This window comes from Peromyscus leucopus, chromosome 1 (assembly GCF_004664715.2).
Source record: "Peromyscus leucopus breed LL Stock chromosome 1, UCI_PerLeu_2.1, whole genome shotgun sequence".
Classification (NCBI taxonomy): domain Eukaryota; kingdom Metazoa; phylum Chordata; class Mammalia; order Rodentia; family Cricetidae; genus Peromyscus; species Peromyscus leucopus.
Genome location: NC_051063.1, coordinates 171531269 through 171549919, shown reverse-complemented (window position 1 = coordinate 171549919; position 18651 = coordinate 171531269). Strand labels below are relative to the sequence as shown.

The window sequence follows — 18651 nt, the reverse complement described above, 5'->3', positions numbered from 1 at the left end:
GGTGTGGTGGAGCACCCCTTTAATCCCAGCACTCAGGAGGCGAGGCAGGCTGATCTCTGTGAGTTCGAGGTCAGACTGGGCTACAGAGTGAGTTTTAGGACAGGCTCCAAAGCTACACAGAGAAACCCTATCTCGAAAAACAAAAAACAAAAATCTTAAAAGAAAAAAAATGGGGTTGGGGATTTAGCTCAGTGGTAGAGTGCTTGCCTAGTAAGCACAAGGCCCTGGGTTCGGTCCTCAGATCCGGGGGGAAAAGGAAAAAAAAAAAAAAAAAAAGAAAAAACAAAACAAAAAAACAAAAAACCCTCCTAAAACAAAAAATCTTATTTCTTTTTTGTTTTTGTTCTTGGGAGGTTTAGGCAGAATTGCACGACTCTGTGGCCAGCCTGGGCTATATGGAAAGATCTTGTCTTAGCAGGGGGTGGTGGAGCACCCCTTTAATCCCAGCACTCTTGGAGGCATGGCAGGCTGATCTCTGAGTTCCAGGTCTACAGAGCGAATTCCAGGACAGCCAGGGCTATGTGATGAGAACCTGTCTCAAAAAACCAAACCAAACAATCAAACAAAAAAGAGTTGTAATCAGACACTTAATCCAACAGTTCCTCAAAACACTGGCGATACTGAATTTCACTTTTTCTTTCTTTTTTTTTTTGTTTCCTTTCTCAGGATGACTCGCTGACCCCGTGTTTTCCTGGAAAACGTGCCGCCTCTCTAAGTGTCTGGGAGCGCTCTACTTCTCTCCCTGTTTCTACAGCAGTATCTCCTCCGAATGTCCTAAGGTCTCTTTTCTGCGGGGTTCGGGGTCGCCCGGCAGCCCTTGCCTGCGGCCTTCCTGGGTCGCGTCCTCTGCGGCTCCTTTAAGACAGGCCCCGCCCCGCCCGCCCCGCCCTCCCGGGTCAGCCCGGGTGCGTAGGGCTCAGGCGGGTGGCTGCTGGGCTCAGTGCGGAGCGGGCCCGGCGCGATGGCGAGCACGGCCCTGAGGGTCGCCGTGCGACGGCTGAGCCAGCAAAGCTCATCCAGGGCCCCGGTCCTCCTGCGGCAGGTGCGGCGAGGCGGATGGCCGAGCGGACCCCGGGTCCGGGTGGGGTGGGACCTCTCTGTCCTTTCAAGGAGATGGAGAGGGCTTGGGGCGGGGGGTCCTTCACTCCTGGCTGCTGCAAATAAAAGGGCTCCCGATCCCTTCAAGGAGGTGGTCAGGGAGACCCGGGGCTTGGGGCCGAGGGTCTGGGGCCCACTGCCAGCGGAGGGCGGGGGTCTTCGATTAGGGACGTGTGGGAAGATGGAATTCCTTGGTTCCGGTGGGCCCCTGGGCAAAGAGGGGTGGGGCTGCTCATTCTAGAAGATGATGGAGGGGAGGGAGCCCTGGATCCTTGGGTCCCCAGGCAGGGGAGTCAGGTCCGGGAACTCTCTCCCGTGCCCCACCCCTCCCAGATGTTTGAGCCCAAGAGCTGTACCTACACCTACCTGTTGGGTGACCGGGAGTCCCGAGAGGCCCTTCTGATCGACCCTGTCCTGGAGACGGCGCAGCGGGATGCTCATCTCGTGAAGGAGTTGGGGCTGAAGCTGCTCTACGCTGGTTAGTCTGCGGACCAAACTTGGGCGGGAGAGAGGCGGGGCCACGGAGAAAGGGCGCCTAGGAAAACCGGGACCCGGGCCCCTGGTCCAGGGGAGGATGGCTGTGGCCTGGACCCCTGAGTCTCCCTGGATGAGGGAGGAGGATGGAGGTCTGGACCACGGTATCTGACTGAGGGAGACTGGGGCCTGGATTCTGGGTCTGTGGGAGGCTGACTAGGGTCTGCCTCCTTGGGTCTGAGGGCTGGGTGGCTGGAAACGTTGAGTTTTCTCTGCCTTCTTCTCTCCTAGTGAATACCCACTGCCACGCTGACCACATCACCGGCTCAGGGGTTCTCCGGTCCCTCCTCCCCGGCTGCCAATCTGTCATCTCCCGCCTCAGCGGAGCCCAGGCTGATTTACACATCGACGAAGGTGATTCCATCCGCTTCGGACGCTTTGTGAGTTGGATGTTGGGGTCTTAGAGAAGAGGGTGCACGTGGGAGGGGCGGGGGAAGAAGGGCCCGTGGATGGCGGCTCTGTTCTATGCGGAAAGTACCATAAACCCAGGTGGGGCACTGGGGCTGGAGGCAGGTGTGCCTCTGCCAAACCTCCTAAGTCAACATCGATGGACGACTCCTGCGGCCTTGGGGGCAGGTTTTTTGGCCTGGCCATTTCCATAAAAGCTGATTGGGGTTTGGCATTGAAGAAGGAGCATCCCGTTGTCCAGCAGTAGGTCTAGGTTCGGTCTAGTGAGGTAGGTACCCGGGGCTACCACTTAAGGTGGCACTTACTGGCATGGTGGTATAAATTTGGGGTCAACCACGTATTAGTGGGTTCTTCCTTAAATGTTGGCCCTGAAGCCTCACCCTAGCCACAACCCTATTGCCTCACCCAGGAGAGGGCTGACAGTTCTTCCTCTCTCTCTGTCTCTCTCTGTGTCTCTGTCTCTCTGTGTCTCTGTCTCTGTCTCTCTGTCTGTGTCTGTCTGTCTCTCTCCTCTCCTGTCTCTCTCCTCTTCTCTCTCTCTCTCTCTCTCTCTCTCTCTCTCTCTCTCTCTCTCTCTCTCTCTCTCTGCTACAAGCTTAATCAGCAGGTTTCCAGCCAGCTTTGCAAACCAGGGCACAGTGGACTGGGTGGGGGGTTGGACCCAAAGGGAGGAAACAGGTGGTTAGAATTGCCAAAGATGTCGTTTGGCTGACGTAGGGAACAGAGTGTCTGGTGAGAGAGTGAGGTCCCGGCCTCTGGGTTGATGGTCTTGTGGAATGGGTACAGTTTATTTGGAGGCGGTAAGCAGACGTGAGGGCCGTGTGTTGTGTGGAGAGGGTGTAGCTGCCGTGAGAGACTTTGATTTCACCCCTGTATTTGGAAAGATGCATAGTTGGTTTGTGTCAGCCCTACTAGTTAGGGAGTAACAAGTGTTTCTGGGCTGGAGAGGAGTGTGGAAGGTTAGAAGGACCAGGGCTGTGTCAACAGGAGCCCTTAGGGGCTAGATAGATGGCTTCGTAGTTAAGAGCACTTGTTGCTCTTCCAGAGGACCCAAATCGGGTTCCCAGCTCCCACGTCACAATTGACTCTCCTGTCGACTCCAGGAGGAACCGGCACCCTTGTCTAGTGTCTGTTGGCACACACATGCACTTGTCTAGATACCCAGACATACACATAAATAAAATGACTGCTTAAAATCTTAAAAACAAGCCAGTCATAGTGACACATGCCTTTAACCCCAACACTTGGGAGGCAGAGACTGAGAGGCTGGGTCTCTGTGAGTTCGAGACTAGCCTGATCTACTTAGAGAGTTCCAGGGTCACACAGTGAGAATAAAATAAAATTTAAAAAAATGACAACAGAGGAGCCTTGAAATGGGTGTGATGAGCACACACCTGTAATGCTAGTGCTTGGGAGGTGGAGAGAGGAAAATTAGGAGTTCAAGGTCACCCTCAGCTACATATCAAGTTTGAGGCCAATCAGGGCTACGTGCAACCCTGTACAAAAAAAAAAAAAAAAGCTGGCATGGGTGAACACACTTTTAATCCCAATATTCAGACAGAGATGCCTTCAGTGATCAAGTACAGAAGGGCTTAGCTGTGTCTGTTTGTCTTTCCTTTACTGCATTTTATTGATATAATCCAAATATCGTATGATTCACTCACCGGAAGGCTGTAAGTTAGTGAGTGACTGGTAGTGAATTCATAAAATGGTGTGTTCATCTCTGCACATCATTCCAGGATGTTTTCATTACTCCTGACGAGAGGTCATCTGAAGCCTCCCTCTTCTCCCTCCCAGCCTTGAAGAAATCTCTTTCTTTTTCTTTCCTTCTTTTTATATAGTGCTATGTAGCCCAGGCTGGCCTTGAACTCACAATTCTCTGTTTCAACCCTTCAATTGTTAGGGTTGCCTGTACCACAACACCCAGCCTTTAGGCAACATTTCCCAGTACTAGGAATAAAACCTAGGGTCTGATTCATCCTATACCCCTGCCCCTGACTGGGGGATTCTAGGCAGGGGCTCTACCACTGAGCCACACCCCAGCCCCTCACTGGGGGATTCTAGGCAGGGGCTCTACCACTGAGCCACACCCCCAGCCCCTCACTGGGGGATTCTAGGCAGGGGCTCTAGCACTGAGCCACACCCCAGCCCCTCACTGGGGGATTCTAGGCAGGGGCTCTACCACTGAGCCACACCCCTAGCCCCTCACTGGGGGATTCTAGGCAGGGGCTCTACCACTGAGTTACACCCCAGCCCCTCACTGGGGGATTCTAGGCAGGGGCTCTACCACTGAGCCACACCCCAGCCCCTCACTGGGGGATTCTAGGCAGGGGCTCCACCACTGAGCCACACCCCAGCCCCTCACTGGGGGATTCTAGGCAGGGGCTCTTCCACTGAGCCACACCCCAGCCCCTCACTGGGGGATTCTAGGCAGGGGCTCTACCACTGAGCCACACCCCAGCCCCTCACTGGGGGATTCTAGGCAGGGGCTCTACCACTGAGCCACACCCCAGCCCCTCACTGGGGGATTCTAGGCAGGGGCTCTACCACTGAGCCACACCCCCAGCCCCTCCTCCAGCCCCAGCCTCCCGAGTAGCTGCGACAGCAGGTGTATATGCCATTATGTTTGGCCGTTAAGTTGCTTTTATTCTTTTACTGTCCTTTCTGTCTGTCTGGATTTTCTGTCTGTCTGGGCATCACATAGAGACAGGAGTACACAGCTTGTGGTCTTTCAGGCTGGCTTCTTTTTTTAGTGTGTTAGCAGGGTTCATCCATGTTCAGGCCCCCATTGGTACTTCATTTCCCTTTATTTTTGAACAACAGTCTGATGAATGAGGGACCTACCGTTATTTTACTTATTCATTCATCAGGCGATGGGTATTCTGCTTTGGGACCGTCATGGATAGTGATCCTGTGATGGATAGTGATCCTGTGATGGATAGTGATCCTGTGATGGATAGGGATACTGTGATGCATAGTGATACTGTGATGGATAGTGATCCTGTGATGGATAGTGATGCTGTGATGGATAGTGATCCTGTGATGGATAGGGATACTGTGATGGATAGTGATCCTGTGATGGATAGTGATACTGTGATGGATAGTGATCCTGTGATGGATAGTGATCCTGTGATGGATAGTGATACTGTGATGGATAGTGATACTGTGATGGATAGTGATACTGTGATGGATAGTGATCCTGTGATGGATAGTGATCCTGTGATGGATAGTGATCCTGTGATGGATAGTGATCCTGTGATGGATAGTGATCCTGTGATGGATAGTGATCCTGTGATGGATAGTGATCCTGTGATGGATAGGGATCCTGTGATGGATAGTGATCCTGTGATGGATAGTGATGCTGTGATGGATAGTGATACTGTGATGGATAGTGATCCTGTGATGGATAGTGATCCTGTGATGGATAGTGATCCTGTGATGGATAGTGATGATCTGTGAACGTTCTGTGAACGTTCTTGTGCTGTTTTTCGTGGGAGCCGGTTGCAGTCCTGTTAGCATGGTGTGAAGGTTCTGGGTACTCCACAACTGTGTCAACACCTGCTGTTGTCTGTGTTAGGTAGTGTGGGTCTCACTTTGTGTCAATTCTTTACACATCTTATATGGGTCTCTTTTTCCTGACTGTTAGGTTTTCTGTTCCCTTTAAAAGTTGAATTATAGTTGGGACTAGTGGAACAAGCCTGTGGTCCCAGCACTTGGGAGGCGGAGGCAGGATGATCAGGATGATCAGGATTTCTGGGTCATCCTTGGCTATATAATGAGCTCAGGGCCAACCTGGAGCTCCACACACATAAACTATCCCTCACCTCCACAGTTGGGCCATGCATTCACACCCCTTCACAATAATAATAAATAAAATGTAATAAAACATTAAAAGTAGCCAGGGTGGTGGTGGTGCATGCCTTTAATCCCAGCACTCTGGAGGCAGAGGCAGGCGGATCTCTGTGAATTCGAGGCCAGCCTGGTCTACAGAGCAAGATCCAGGAAAGATGCAAAGCTACACAGAGAAACCCTGTCTCGAAAAACCAAAAAAAAAAAAAAAAAAAAAAAAAAAAAAACCCAAAAAACAAAAACATTAAAAGTAAGACATGAGACTTTGTTGAAAACTCTAAAACAAAACAAAAAGTTGTGTTATACATAAAATGAGGTAAAGTGTGCACACACTGTGCTTGTGTAAATCACTTGTGTTTTTACATGTTTAGTCTTAGGTCCCTTCCTCCCGTATCCCCACACAGAACATCCTCATCACCCCACAGGCCTCTCTGCTCTTCCTGGCCACCGATCTGTCTGCCCAGGGACCATCCTGACTTACACAATCACAGATCGTTTCACTTGGCATTCAACTTTGGGAGATTTACAGGCCGGGTGATGCAATGCTCTAATTCTAGCTCAGGAGATGCAGGAAGGTCTTAATCTTGTGACCAGCCTGGGCTACAAAGTAAATCCCTTTCTCCAAACAAAAGGAAGATAAGAAGTGCACAGAGTGTGTGAGCCGTGGTCTCTGTTCTTTCCACTTGATGTCCGCAACTGTCATTTTTGTTGATGGCTTGAGACAGGGTCTCACTATGTAGCCCTGGTCAACCTGGAACTCATCATTTAGTCTAGGCTAGCCTCAGACTCACAGAGAGTCCCCTGCCTCTGCCTTCTGAGTTTAAATTCTTTATTTCTCATGGTTTTGTAGTCAGGGCTGGTCAACTTTTCCTGTGACTGATTAAATAGTAAATCTAATCTTCACAGGCCACAGGGAATGTGTTCCCGTGGCTTGGCTCTCCTCTTGTGGCGTGTGAAAGCCATGTTTGGCACAAACAGAGAAGTAGAAGTATGGCTGTGAGCTCAAGAGCTTCAGTTATGGCTCCTAACATTTGAGTTTTAGAATGCCCTGCCTCTGGTGTGACTCTAGTGGTCTTGGAACTCACAGAGATCTTCTTGTCACAGCCTCCTAGGCCTGGGCTCCCATACCTGGCTAAAATCCACCCTCCCCCACTTCCCCTAACAGGGTCTCACGAAGTGCAGGCTGGCTTTGGACTTGTTATATTGCTGAGGTGGACCTTGAACTCCTGATGTAATCTTCCTGCCTTCCCCTCCTCCTTGCTGGGATCCCATGTGTGCACATGTCTGTATGTACACGCTAGCTTTGTTCCAGCCAAGTACTCTCAGGTGATAGGGCTTAAGGGGGAGGTATGTCAAATTTGGTGCCCCCCAGTTTGCCAACCCCTGATGTGGATCCACAGTTTGTTTATTCATGCTCTCTGCATGGTTATCCATGGTTTTCACTACTGTAGTGGGTGGTGGTGGGGATGTTCTTGTTTGTACAAGTCCCTTGGCGAAAGCTGCCCTCAGTTCCAAGGAATTGCCTTGCTGAGTCACAGAGAGAACATACCTTTAACCTTAGTGAAATTGCCGGATGCCATTTTTCTCTTATGGTGCTGGGGATGAAACCCAGGACCATGAACATGCTAGGCACACTCCCTACCACTGAACCACACCCCCAGCCCCTCACTGGGAGATTCTAGGCAGGAGCTCTACCACTGAGCCACACCCCAGCCCCTCACTGGGACATTCTAGGTAGGGTCTCTACCACTGAGCCACATCCCAGCCCCTATTGTACCTCTGAGCTATACATCCTTAGTCCTCTTTTTGTTGTTATCATTAACCCTTTTTAATTAAAAATTACATGGTTTATTGTGTGTATGTGCAGGGTTCATGTCAGAGTACAGACAACTTTTGGTACTCAGTTTTGTCTTTTGTTTTTTTCCTTCTTTCACATGTAGATAGTGGGGATGGAACTCAGGTTGTAAGTCTTGGCAGCAAGCACCTTTTCCTGCTGAGCCATCTTGCCAGCCTCCTCGTTTTTTATTTAAAGATTTAGTATTTTTATTTTATGTGTCTGCGTATCTTGCCTGCCTGTATGTAAGTACATGGGTGTGCATGCCTGGTGCCTGCGGAGGCCAGAAGACACAGGATCCTCTAGAACTGAAGTTAAGGACAGGTGTAAGCCTTCATGTGGGTGCTGGGAACCGAACTTAGTCCTGTGCGAGAGCTCTTAACCACTGAGCCATCTCAAACACCTTTTTCTTTCACAAAATAAAGGAAAGGTTGTAGCTGGTGGAGACGCAGAGCCATTTGTCAGCAGTGGGAAAATGAGATTTGAGGGCGTACGAACAGCAGAGGGCGCCAACACCACTTAGGACTTGAGAAGGCGGAAGGAGCCGGAGAATCTGGTGCCTGCAGCTTGCCGACGCCAGGGGGCAGTGCAGGGTGCGTGAACTGCGAAGCCGCCTGGGAGCCTGGGAGAGGCCGTGGAGATGATATCCTGTGTTTTATGCGTCCTGGAAAGAAAGAGGCATTGTTGATGGATGGATGGTCAGGACGGCCCCCGGCCAGCTGTTGCTAGGCCGGCAGGACTCTTCCGGAATATTCTGCAGCTGAGGGCATTCATCAGTCAGCAAACAGTGGAGGCCGTCTTCTGTAGGTTAACCCCGCCTACAACTTTTTTCCAGTAATGGGGATTGAACTAGAGTCTCAGTCAAGGTAGCCAAGTGCTGTGCCACGGAGGTAGGTCCCCAGCCTTACTGTTATATTTTAAAATGACATTTTTTTTGTTCATTTGTTTTGTTTGTTTGTTCGTTTCTTTTTTAAATGTGTATGAGTGTTTTGCTTGCATGTGCATATGAGCTCCACAACAGTGCCTAGTGTTCGAAGGGGCCAGTTTCCCTGAAATGTATGATTGAAAGGTGCCATGTGAGTTCTGGAAATCAAACCTGGATCCTCTGCAAGAGCATCCAGTGTTCTTAACCACTGAGCCGTCTCCACCCCCTACTTTTTATTTTGAGACAGAATCTCATTGACTTGCTCAGGCTGGCCTCGAACTCACTCAGCAGTCCATGGAAGCCTTGAGTTTGTAACGCTCCTGCTTTGGAGTTCTGAGATGACATCATCACACCACTATGCCCAGTGTCTTATTATTATTTTAAAAATTAAAAAATATATACGTTTATTTTGCTGGGCAGATATACTTTTTAATTTTAATGATTTAATAAATATATTTCTTTTGGTGGGTCATGCCTTTAATTCCAGCACTTGGGAGGCAGAGTCAGGTGGATCTCTGAGTTTGAGGCCAGCCTGGTCTACAGTGAGTTCCAGGATAGCCAGGGCTACACAGAGAAACCCTGTCTCGAAAAGCAAAACAAAACAAAACAACAACAAAAATTATGTATGAGTGTTTTTCCTGTGTGTGTGTGTGCCTGGAGTTAACAGATGGTTGTCAGCCACTTTGTGGGTGTTGGAAACTGAATTGGGGTCCTCTGGGAGAACAGAGCTTGCTCTGAACCGCTCAGCCATCTCTCCAACCCCTTATTCTTGTTTTTACTGCAAGGCACCAATTGTGTACTGAGGATTTTTATAAGTACGTTATATACTCAAAGCAGTTTAATCTTTATAGCATCCCAAGGGGCTGGGGACAATATCTATATTTTGCAAATAAGCAGATAGGCCCCCAAAGCTGGTAGATTTGAGGTTAAGAGCTAGGCTATCTGCTTCCAAAATTTTTGTTTTGTTTATAACTATTTCGATCTGTTTACATAGAATTCTGGAATAGATGAGTGACAAAGTCATCTATGGTAACCGGAAGCAGGCCAAGGCTCAGCTGGGGACAGGGTGGAGGAAGGGTGTATTTGAAAGGGGTACAAAGAAACCTTGGGAAGTGACGGGGATGTTTGTCACCATGGCCGTGGGAGCATCTCAGAAGATGTGAGAGGCCCGTGATCCCAGCTGTTCTGCATACTGAGGCAGAAGATTGCAAACTGAAGGCCTGCCTGGGCTACTGAATAATTTTGAGGCTACTTGGCTGCATGAGACCCTGTAAAAAGAAAACTAAACAAATAAGTTAAAAAGAGAGCTGAGTGGGATGGAGAGATGGCTCAGAGGTAAAGAGCACTGCCTACTCTTCCAGAGGACCTGAGTTCAATTCCCAGCAACCACGGTTGCTCACAACCATCTATAATGAGATCTGGTGTCCTTTTTTTGGTGGGCAGGCATACACACAGGCAGAACACTGTATACATAATAAATAAATAAATCTTTATATATATAAAAAGAGGGCTCAGGATATAGCTTAGTGGTAGAGCCCCTGCCTAGAATCCCCCAGTGAGGGGCTGGGGGTGTGGCTCAGTGGTAGAGCCCCTGCCTAGAATCCCCCAGTGAGGAGCTGGGGGTGTGGTTCAGTGGTAGAGCCCCTGCCTAGAATCCCCCAGTAAGGGGCTGGGGGTGTGGCTCAGTGGTAGGGCCCCTGCCTAGACTCTCCCAGTGAGGGGCTGGGGTGTGACTCAGTGGTAGAGCCCCTGCCTAGAATCCCCCAGTGAGGGGCTGGGGTGTGGCTCAGTGGTAGAGCCCCTGCCTAGAATCCTCCAGTGAGGGGCTGGGGGTGTGGCTCAGTGGTAGAGCCCCTGCCTAGAATCCCCCAGTGAGGGGCTGGGGTGTGGCTCAGTGGTAGGGCCCCTGCCTAGCATACTCAAGGCTCTGCATTTGATTCTCAGCACCCATCTCCCTGTACACAAATAGCTGTGAAAAATGAATGAATAGAAACTAAACCTCGCAAGTCACATGAGAGAGTCAGTGCGTGCTTACTGGAAACAATCATGCCAGAACTATTCAAAGCATTTCAGTGCCTGGAGACAGAAGAAAAGCCTCCAAATGCCTTTTATGAGGCTAGCATAATTTTGACACAACAGCTCACATGGGTGTTATTAACTGGACACCAGCAGCCTGCAGCCCACCTGGTTTCTATAAGGGGTGGGTGGTGGCATGCATATGCTGCAGTTCCTGTGTGGAGGTCAGAGGACAACTTGTAGGAGTTAGTTCTCCTTCCACCTCGTGGGTCCCAGGGATCAAACTCAGGTCATCGGGCATAGCAGCAAGCCCCTTTACCCCCTGAACCACCTTGCTGGCCCTCATTTGTAGATTTTTATTTTTTAAATTTTCAGAAGTTATTTTATCTTGTTTTATTCCGAGACAAAGCCCATATAGCTCAGGCTGGCCCCAAATCCAGTACAGTAGACTGTAGCTGGAACTTTCTCCAGTGTTGCCCAGCTTGCGGTCAGGACAAATCTCTCTCACCCGCCAGTCCCGCAGCCACCCAGACCCAAATTCTCCTTGCCTGCTTATCCCACCTATACTTCCTACCTGGTTACTGGTCAATCAGCATTTTATTTACCAACCAATCAGAGCAACACATATTCACAGCGTACAGAACATCCCACAGCAGTAGACGGGATCTTGAACGCCTGATCCTCCTCAGTGCTGGGTTTGTATGCCTGTGCCACCATGGTGGGGTTGTTTTTTAGCACAGTGTGCTTCCATGTGGATTTCTTTGGCTGTTAGTTTTCTGTCACTGTGACAAAAGAAATGCCTATGAGCCGGGCGGTGGTGGCGCACGCCTTTAATCCCAGCATTCAGGAGGCAGAGCCAGGCGATCTCTGTGAGTTCGAGGCCAGCCTGGGCTACCAAGTGAGTTCCAGGAAAGGCGCAAAGCTACACAGAGAAACCCTGTCTCGAAAAACCAAAAATAAATAAATAAATAAATAAATAAATAAATAAATAAATAAATAAATAAATGCCTATGATAAATATCTTTTTTTTAAAGATTTATTTATTTATTATGTATACAGAAGAGAGTGCCAGATCTCATTACAGATGGTTGTGAGCCACCATGTGGGTGCTGGGAATTGAACTCAGGACCTCTGGAAGAGCAGTCGGGCTCTTAACCTCTGAGCCATCTCTCCAGCTCAATAAATATCATCTTAAAAAAAAGATTCATTTTTAATTGTGTGTGTGTGTGTGTGTGTGTGTGTGTGTGTGTGTGTGTGTGTGTTAGCATGTATGTGAGTCAGGTACCCTCAGAGGTCAGAAGAGGGTGTTAGATGTGGAACTGGAGTTACAAGTGGTTGTAACATGTTGTTACAGGCGCTCGGAATAGAACTCCAGTCCCATGCAAGAGTGGTGTGTGCTTTTATCCACTGATCCATTTCTCTGGCTCCCGCCATGAACAAAGAGTAGAGGTGGGCTGGGTCGGTGGCTCAGCGGGTATGAGATGCTTGCTGCTCAGGCTGATGACAAAAGTTTAAACATGGGACCCACATGGTCCAGTGGATTGTCATCTGTCCAACAGTCACAAGCCATGGCGCGCGCGCGCACGCGCGCACACACACACACACACACACACACACACAGTAAATAAAATGCAATTTTAAATGTTTTTAAAAAGAAGAAAGTTTTGTTCTGGTTTAGTGTTTCCAAATTCCAATCTACGAAGAGCTGGCTGTGAACCTGTGCTGGGACAGGGTATCATGACAGAGAGTCTGCACTGGACAGCCAGGAAGAGAAAGAGTCAGGGCCTAGTGGTCCATCCTGGTACTAGGAGTCTCTGCTACATGCTCCAGCTGCCACAACTCTGCCAGGCTTTTGCCACTGGGTTGAGACCCTTGGGAACCATTAGCCAAAAGAAGTGTCTCTTCCCACTACAGAGAAGAGGGTGGCACATGCCTGTAATCCAACACTTGGGAGGCTGAGGCAGGAAGATCCATGAATTCAAGGCCAGCCCGGGCTACCTAGGAAGATCTCGTCTCAAAACACTATCAAAAACAAAAAGGAATAAAGTATACATTTAGTTAGTAACTTTTTTATCTTACCAAGAGCACCACTTTTTTCTTTGAGACAGGGTCTCCCTCTGAGCTCAGGGAGCCTGGAGCTTTGCAGCTTAGACTAGTTCCAAGCTCCTGATCCTTCTGCCTCAGTTTCCCTAGTACTTGAATGGCAGGCATGTGCTGCTGAGCTCAGTACAAGGATCTCATTGTAGAAGTTGCTTTATAGCCCATCTTTTGCATGGATAGCAAACTTTTTTTTGTATCATTAAGCATTTTTGAAATACCATTAAGTTTCTTTCCAACAAGAGCACTTAATTTTTTTGTTGTATTTATTTGCCTATGTGTGCTCATACTGTGGCATACTTGTAGAGATCAGAGGATAATTTGAGGGAGTCAGTTCTCTCCTACCATGTGGTCCTGGGGATAGAACTCAGGTCCTCAGGCTTGGCAGCAAGCACCCTTTACCCACAGAGCCTCCTCAACAGCCCAACAGTATGACTCTCAATGCTAATTTAGTCTTTGTTTTCTGCTAATTTTAGTCTTTGATTTAGTATTTGTTTTCTGTGTGTGCACAGCCTGCTGAGCTATAACCCCAGCCTGGTGCTTCTGTTTCTATTTCATTATTGAGATGCAAACTCTCTTTGTATCAAGTGCATGACCTCTCTGGTATAAGTCTGTTACAAATGCATGTCTCTGGCTCTCTGGCTCTCTTGGGAACCCATCTGTGGTATTTTTTGCTCTTCAGAACTTCAGTCTGGGCTGGGGATGTGGCTGGGTTAGCTGTCAAAACACTGGGCAGGTATGCACAAAGCCCTGGATTCCATTCCCAGCACGGTATAAACCAAGCCTGTTGGAGCAAGCCCATAACCCCTGAGCTCGGAGGCGGAGGCAGGAAGATCGGAAGTTCAAGGTCATCATTGATTTCATAGCAAGCTTGAGTCCACTCTGGATGTGGGAGATTCTGTCAGAGAAAGAGAAAGGAGGGAGGGAGGGAGGGAAGGAGGGAGAGAGGGAAGGAAGGGAGGGTTCAAATTGACCCCTCTCCCAAGACAGGGGCTTGTCATGGTTCAGGCTGGCTTTGAACTTCAGTTCTTCCTGCCTCCGCCTCCGGAGTGCCTCTGTCTGATGTATTTACCACCATGTCCAGCCTTCAGATTAACTTTAAACCAAACGGTTGTTCTATTCCTTCGTCCATTGTTTCCCGCGGGTGGGTGGGGCTTTGGGGGCCTGTGACTCCTGCTGCTGACTGTCTCTGTGCACTGCATCCCTGCCAGGCCTTGGAGACTCGGGCCAGCCCTGGCCACACCCCAGGCTGTGTCACCTTTGTCCTGAATGACCAGAGCATGGCCTTCACTGGAGATGCCCTGCTGATCCGCGGGTGTGGACGGACAGACTTCCAACAAGGTGACCCGCTCTTTTTCTCCAGCCCAAGATCTCAGTGGGATGGTGTGTGTGAGAATCTTAAGAATAGGACCTTTGCGTGTTCGAGGCCAGCTGGTCGACGTAGTGAGTTCCAGGACAGCCAGGGCTCTGTAGAGAGACCCTACCTCAAAAAAAAAAAAAAAAAGCAGCTACAAGAATGAATGAATGTGTAGCTGGGGCAGTGCCGCTCAGTGGGTAGACACATGAAGCCCAGGCTTCAATCCTCATACTTCATCAACTGGGAATAGCTGAACCATACCTCTAATCCCAGCACTCAGGAGGTGGAGGCAGGAGGATCAAGAGTGTAAGGCGGGGCTGGAGAGATGGCTCAATGTTTAAGAGCACTGACTGCTCTTCCAGAGGATCTGGGTTCAATTCCCAGCATTTACGTGGTAGCTCACAGCGGTCTGGAGCTCCAGTTCCAGGAGGATCTGACACCCATGGCAAAACACTAATGCACATAAAATTAAAAAAAAAGAAAAAAAAGAGTGTAGGGTCATTGTGGTAACATAGAACATGCATGCACACACACACACACACACACACACACATACACCCAACCCCCCCCCCCACACCAACCAAGCTTGTTACTGTACGTTGTTTATTCGTTAGGAGGCAGTGTAACTTTTGGGGTCTAGCTTTAGGGAGCAGTTAGATTGACGGGTGACTCCTAATCTCCCTTTTATCTATTCACCCGAAGAGAGGACTCGGGAATTCTTTGTGTATCTGTGTGAGGTGTGTGTGTGCACCTGTGTGTGGCTGGGGGGTGCCCTACTCTAGACGCCTCACCTGGTCTCCTTGAGGACCTGGGCCGGCAGCCAGGAAGCCTCAGTGGTCTCCTGCCTCCGCTGCCTGCAGTGCTGGGGTTCCGGGAGCAGAGTTGAACTCAGTCCCTGTGTTTGCAGAGTCAGCACTTTTACACCCCACCCCCCACCCCCCAGCATCTCTCCAGCTCCAGGACTCAGAACTCCTTATCTAAACCCCAGAGTCACTCTTCCCCCGTGTCCCCCTGTCCCCGTGTCTCCAGTCTTACCTTTAGTCCACCCTCCTGGCCCAGAGCCTTTCCTTCACCTCCCCAGGGAGGATGTCACAGCTCCTGGTTCTTGAGGCTCCCAGCCCGACCTGACCGAATCACACATTGTCCCGATGAATTTCTCGCTGTTCTTCGGTTCTTCGTTTACGCCGTTCCAACCCTTAGCATGCCCTTCCTTCTCTGTCTCCAGATACCTGGGCGTTCTTGGCAGGAGCCGAGGGATGGGGTTTAACTCCAGGGCCTCCATCTTCCCGTCCTTCTCTGGAAGACGGGGGTCCGGGGCTCCCCTCGCCCCTTTGACTCTCAGTTTTCTTCCCTCAGGCTGCGCCAGGACTCTGTACCACTCTGTGCACGAAAAGATCTTCACACTTCCAGGCAACTGTCTGATCTACCCGGCTCACGATTACCACGGTGAGGGCTTGCCAGAGGCCACGACAGGGAATACCCTCTGCTTGCTGTCCTCGCGAGGCACGGAGGCTACAGAGCCCAGAAATTCCTGTGGCTGAAAAGATTATGTGCTTGGGCGTGCTGTGTGGATGTAGAAACAGTAAGATACATCTGCAGGGCATAGCTTTCCCTGGTACGTCCTCCTAGAGCGCAGGCAACTGTGGGAACTACATTTCCCATAGTGCCCAAAGAGAGGCGGGACGGCGTCTCAGGACCATTCAGGGGAGAGCCAATTCGGTCCCAGGCTAGGTTGGCACCCCCAAGGCCTCCTGGGAAATGTAGTTCTGAGCTGCCCAAGGCCATGGTCCCCTGGTTACTTTTCTTCCCCTCCCCTTTGCCGATAGGGCTCACGGTTTCTACTGTGGAGGAGGAAAGGACTCTGAACCCACGGCTCACCCTCAGCTGTGAGGAGTTTATCAAGGTTATGGACAACCTGAACTTGCCCAAGCCAAAGCAGATAGGTGAGCACCCAGGGTCTGAGGAAAGAGTGGCTGGGGTGTGAATCCGTGAATCTGAGGGAGAAGGGTCGGGAACTCCTTGATTTGAGAGGAGAGCTGGGGCCTGGACCCCCGGGTCTGAGGGAGGAGGGCTGGGCCTGGACCCCCGGGTCTGAGGGAGGAGGGCTGGGGCCTGGATCCCTGGACCTGAGGGAGGAGGGCTGGGGCCTGGATCCCTGGGTCTGAGGGAGGAGGGCTGGGCCTGGATCCCTGGTCTGAGGGAGGAGGGCTGGGTCTGGACCCTGGGTCTGAGGGAGGAGGGGCTGGGGTCTGGATCCCCGGGTCTGAGGGAGGAGGGGCTGGGGTCTGGACCCCTGGGTCTGAGGGAGGAGGGCTGGATCCCTGAGTCTGAGGGGGGAGGGCTGGGCCTGGATCTCTGAGTCTGAGGGAGGAGGGCTGGGCCTGGATCCCTGAGTCTGAGGGGGGAGGGCTGGGCCTGGATCTCTGAGTCTGAGGGAGGAGGGCTGGGCCTGGACCCCTGGGTCTGAGGGAGGAGGGCTGGGCCTGGACCCCTGAGTCTGAGGGAGGAGGGCTGGGCCTGGACCCCTGGGTCTGAGGGGGGAGGGCTAGGCCTGGACCCCTGGGTCTGAGGGGGGAGGGCTGGGCCTGGACCCCTGGGTCTGAGGGGGAGGGCTGGCCTGGACCCTGGGTCTGAGGGAGGAGGGCTGGGCCTGGACCCTGGGTCTGAGGGGAGGGCTGGGCCTGGACCCCTGGGTCTGAGGGAGGAGGGCTGGGCCTGGACCCCTGGGTCTGAGGGAGGAGGGCTGGGCCTGGACCCCTGGGTCTGAGGGAGGAGGGCTGGCCTGGACCCTGGTCTGAGGGAGGAGGGCTGGGCCTGGATCCCTGGGTCTGAGGGAGGAGGGCTGGGCCTGGATCCCTGGGTCTGAGGGAGGAGGGCTGGGCCTGGATCCCTGGGTCTGAGGGAGGAGGGCTGGGGTCTGGATCCCTGTGTCTGAGGGAGGAAGGCTGGGCCTGGACCCCTGGGTCTGAGGGAGGAGGGTAGAGGTCTGGATCCCTGGGTCTGAGGGAGGAGGGCTGGGGTCTGGATCCCTGTTTCTGAGGGAGGAGGGCTGGGCCTGGACCCCTGGGTCTGAGGGAGGAGGGCTGGGCCTGGACCCTGGGTCTGAAGAGGAAGGCTGGGGTCTGGATCCTGGGTCTGAGGGAGGAGGGCCAGGGTCTGAGGAGGAGGATTCAGGACTAGATCCCTAATCCCTCGAAAGAGCCCTGAGCATTTCTGGGCCTCTGTGAGACATGAGTCATTCCCGATCCTCAGAATCACTTGAGGTTTCTTTTCAGACTTTGCTGTTCCGGCAAACATGCGCTGTGGGGTCCAGACTCCACCTTCCTGACCGGTGCCAGCCAGCTGCTCACGTCCGTTGCACTAGGTGGGGTGAGGGGAGGGGCGTCACCCCAGAGCCCCGCTCCTCTCCTGCCCTACTCTCTCAGCTACTTCAGATTCTTAAATACACCTCACTTTGTTTTTACCACGAATCCGAGTTCTGCTTGTTTTCTTGGGGGAAGGAACTACGTTTCCAGATGAATGCCAAGACTCAGTTCTGGTCTCTCCCAAAGCCAAGGGTAGGCTGGGATGTGGCACCGTTGGTTGAAGACTTGCCTAGCATGTATGAAGTCCTGTGTTCCACCCCCAGTACCGCATTAGCCAGGCATCACAACGCAGACCTGGGAGCCAGAGGCAGGAGGGTCAGAAGTTCAAGGTTATTCTCAATCACACAGTGAGTTGGAGACCAGCCTGGGCTATGAAAGACCCTAACGTTAAAAAAAGAAAGAAAGGAAGAAAGAAAGAAAGAAAGAAAGAAAGAAAGAAAGACAGGAAGAAAAAGAAAGAAAAGGAGGGGGGGCGGGCTGGAGAGATGACTCAGTGGTTAAGAGCACTGACTGCTCTTCCAGAGGACCTGGGTTCCATCCAGCACCCACATGGCAGCTCACAATCATCTGTAGCTCCAGCTCCAGAGGATCTGGCCTCTGTGGGCACCAGACACACATGTAGGCTGGCCACCCACACAAACAAAATGAAAGAGGAGGAGACAGCAGCAGTCAGGGGCGATGGGGGTGGGGGTGGAGGTCTGGGGAGCCCTGGAAGATCAGAGAGCGAGGTGCACACACTGAGGGAGGGAGGTCGTCTCACGGCCTTGCATCACAGCTCATAATCCTGTGTGAGCCTCTCCTCCTGGGAGTCCCAGGGCCAAGTAAGGCCCTCTCCGCCCCTCGGCTTCCTGGTCTGTAAAATGGAAATAATAACAACGGGATGTTTCAGTGAACTGATAAATCCACACGCGTGACACCTGGCACTCTGCCTCCATGACCAACTCCCCATCCCTGTCACTGTTATTGTCCCCACCATCTGGAATGATCTCTTAGGTGCTGGCGTGGAGTGGCAGTTTACCTAACAGTTATGAACCCAGATTTTGAGAGTAACGTTTGTGGGCCATCGAGTGTGGTGTCTCTTTCAAACCCAATGACCTGAGTCCCATGCCCGAATCCGAACCCCATGGTTGGAAGGAAACAGCTTCCCAATGTTACCCTTTGACCTCCA

General features: G+C 51.4%; 1 protein-coding gene across 1 annotated transcript; it reads left to right on the top strand.

Annotated features, from left to right (window-relative positions):
* The first annotated feature begins 890 nt into the window (after positions 1 to 890).
* On the top strand, positions 891 to 17588 carry Ethe1 (ETHE1 persulfide dioxygenase). Its single transcript, XM_028893819.2, has 7 exons — positions 891 to 1042; positions 1432 to 1576; positions 1864 to 2012; positions 13973 to 14102; positions 15475 to 15564; positions 15945 to 16061; positions 17394 to 17588. Exons 1-7 carry the CDS (start codon positions 962 to 964, stop codon positions 17444 to 17446), a joined length of 765 nt encoding a protein of 254 aa, XP_028749652.1. The 5' UTR covers positions 891 to 961; the 3' UTR covers positions 17447 to 17588.
* Positions 17589 to 18651: the final 1063 nt, after the last annotated feature.

Bases quoted from the DNA above. Each gene is read 5' to 3' on its own strand.
- Ethe1 (XM_028893819.2), top strand. From the start codon at position 962: ATGGCGAGCACGGCCCTGAGGGTCGCCGTGCGACGGCTGAGCCAGCAA. The intron at 1,577-1,863 runs GTTAGTCTGCGG...CTTCTCTCCTAG, and splicing joins GCTGAAGCTGCTCTACGCTG to TGAATACCCACTGCCACGCT. The intron at 16,062-17,393 runs GTGAGCACCCAG...GTTTCTTTTCAG, and splicing joins GCCCAAGCCAAAGCAGATAG to ACTTTGCTGTTCCGGCAAAC.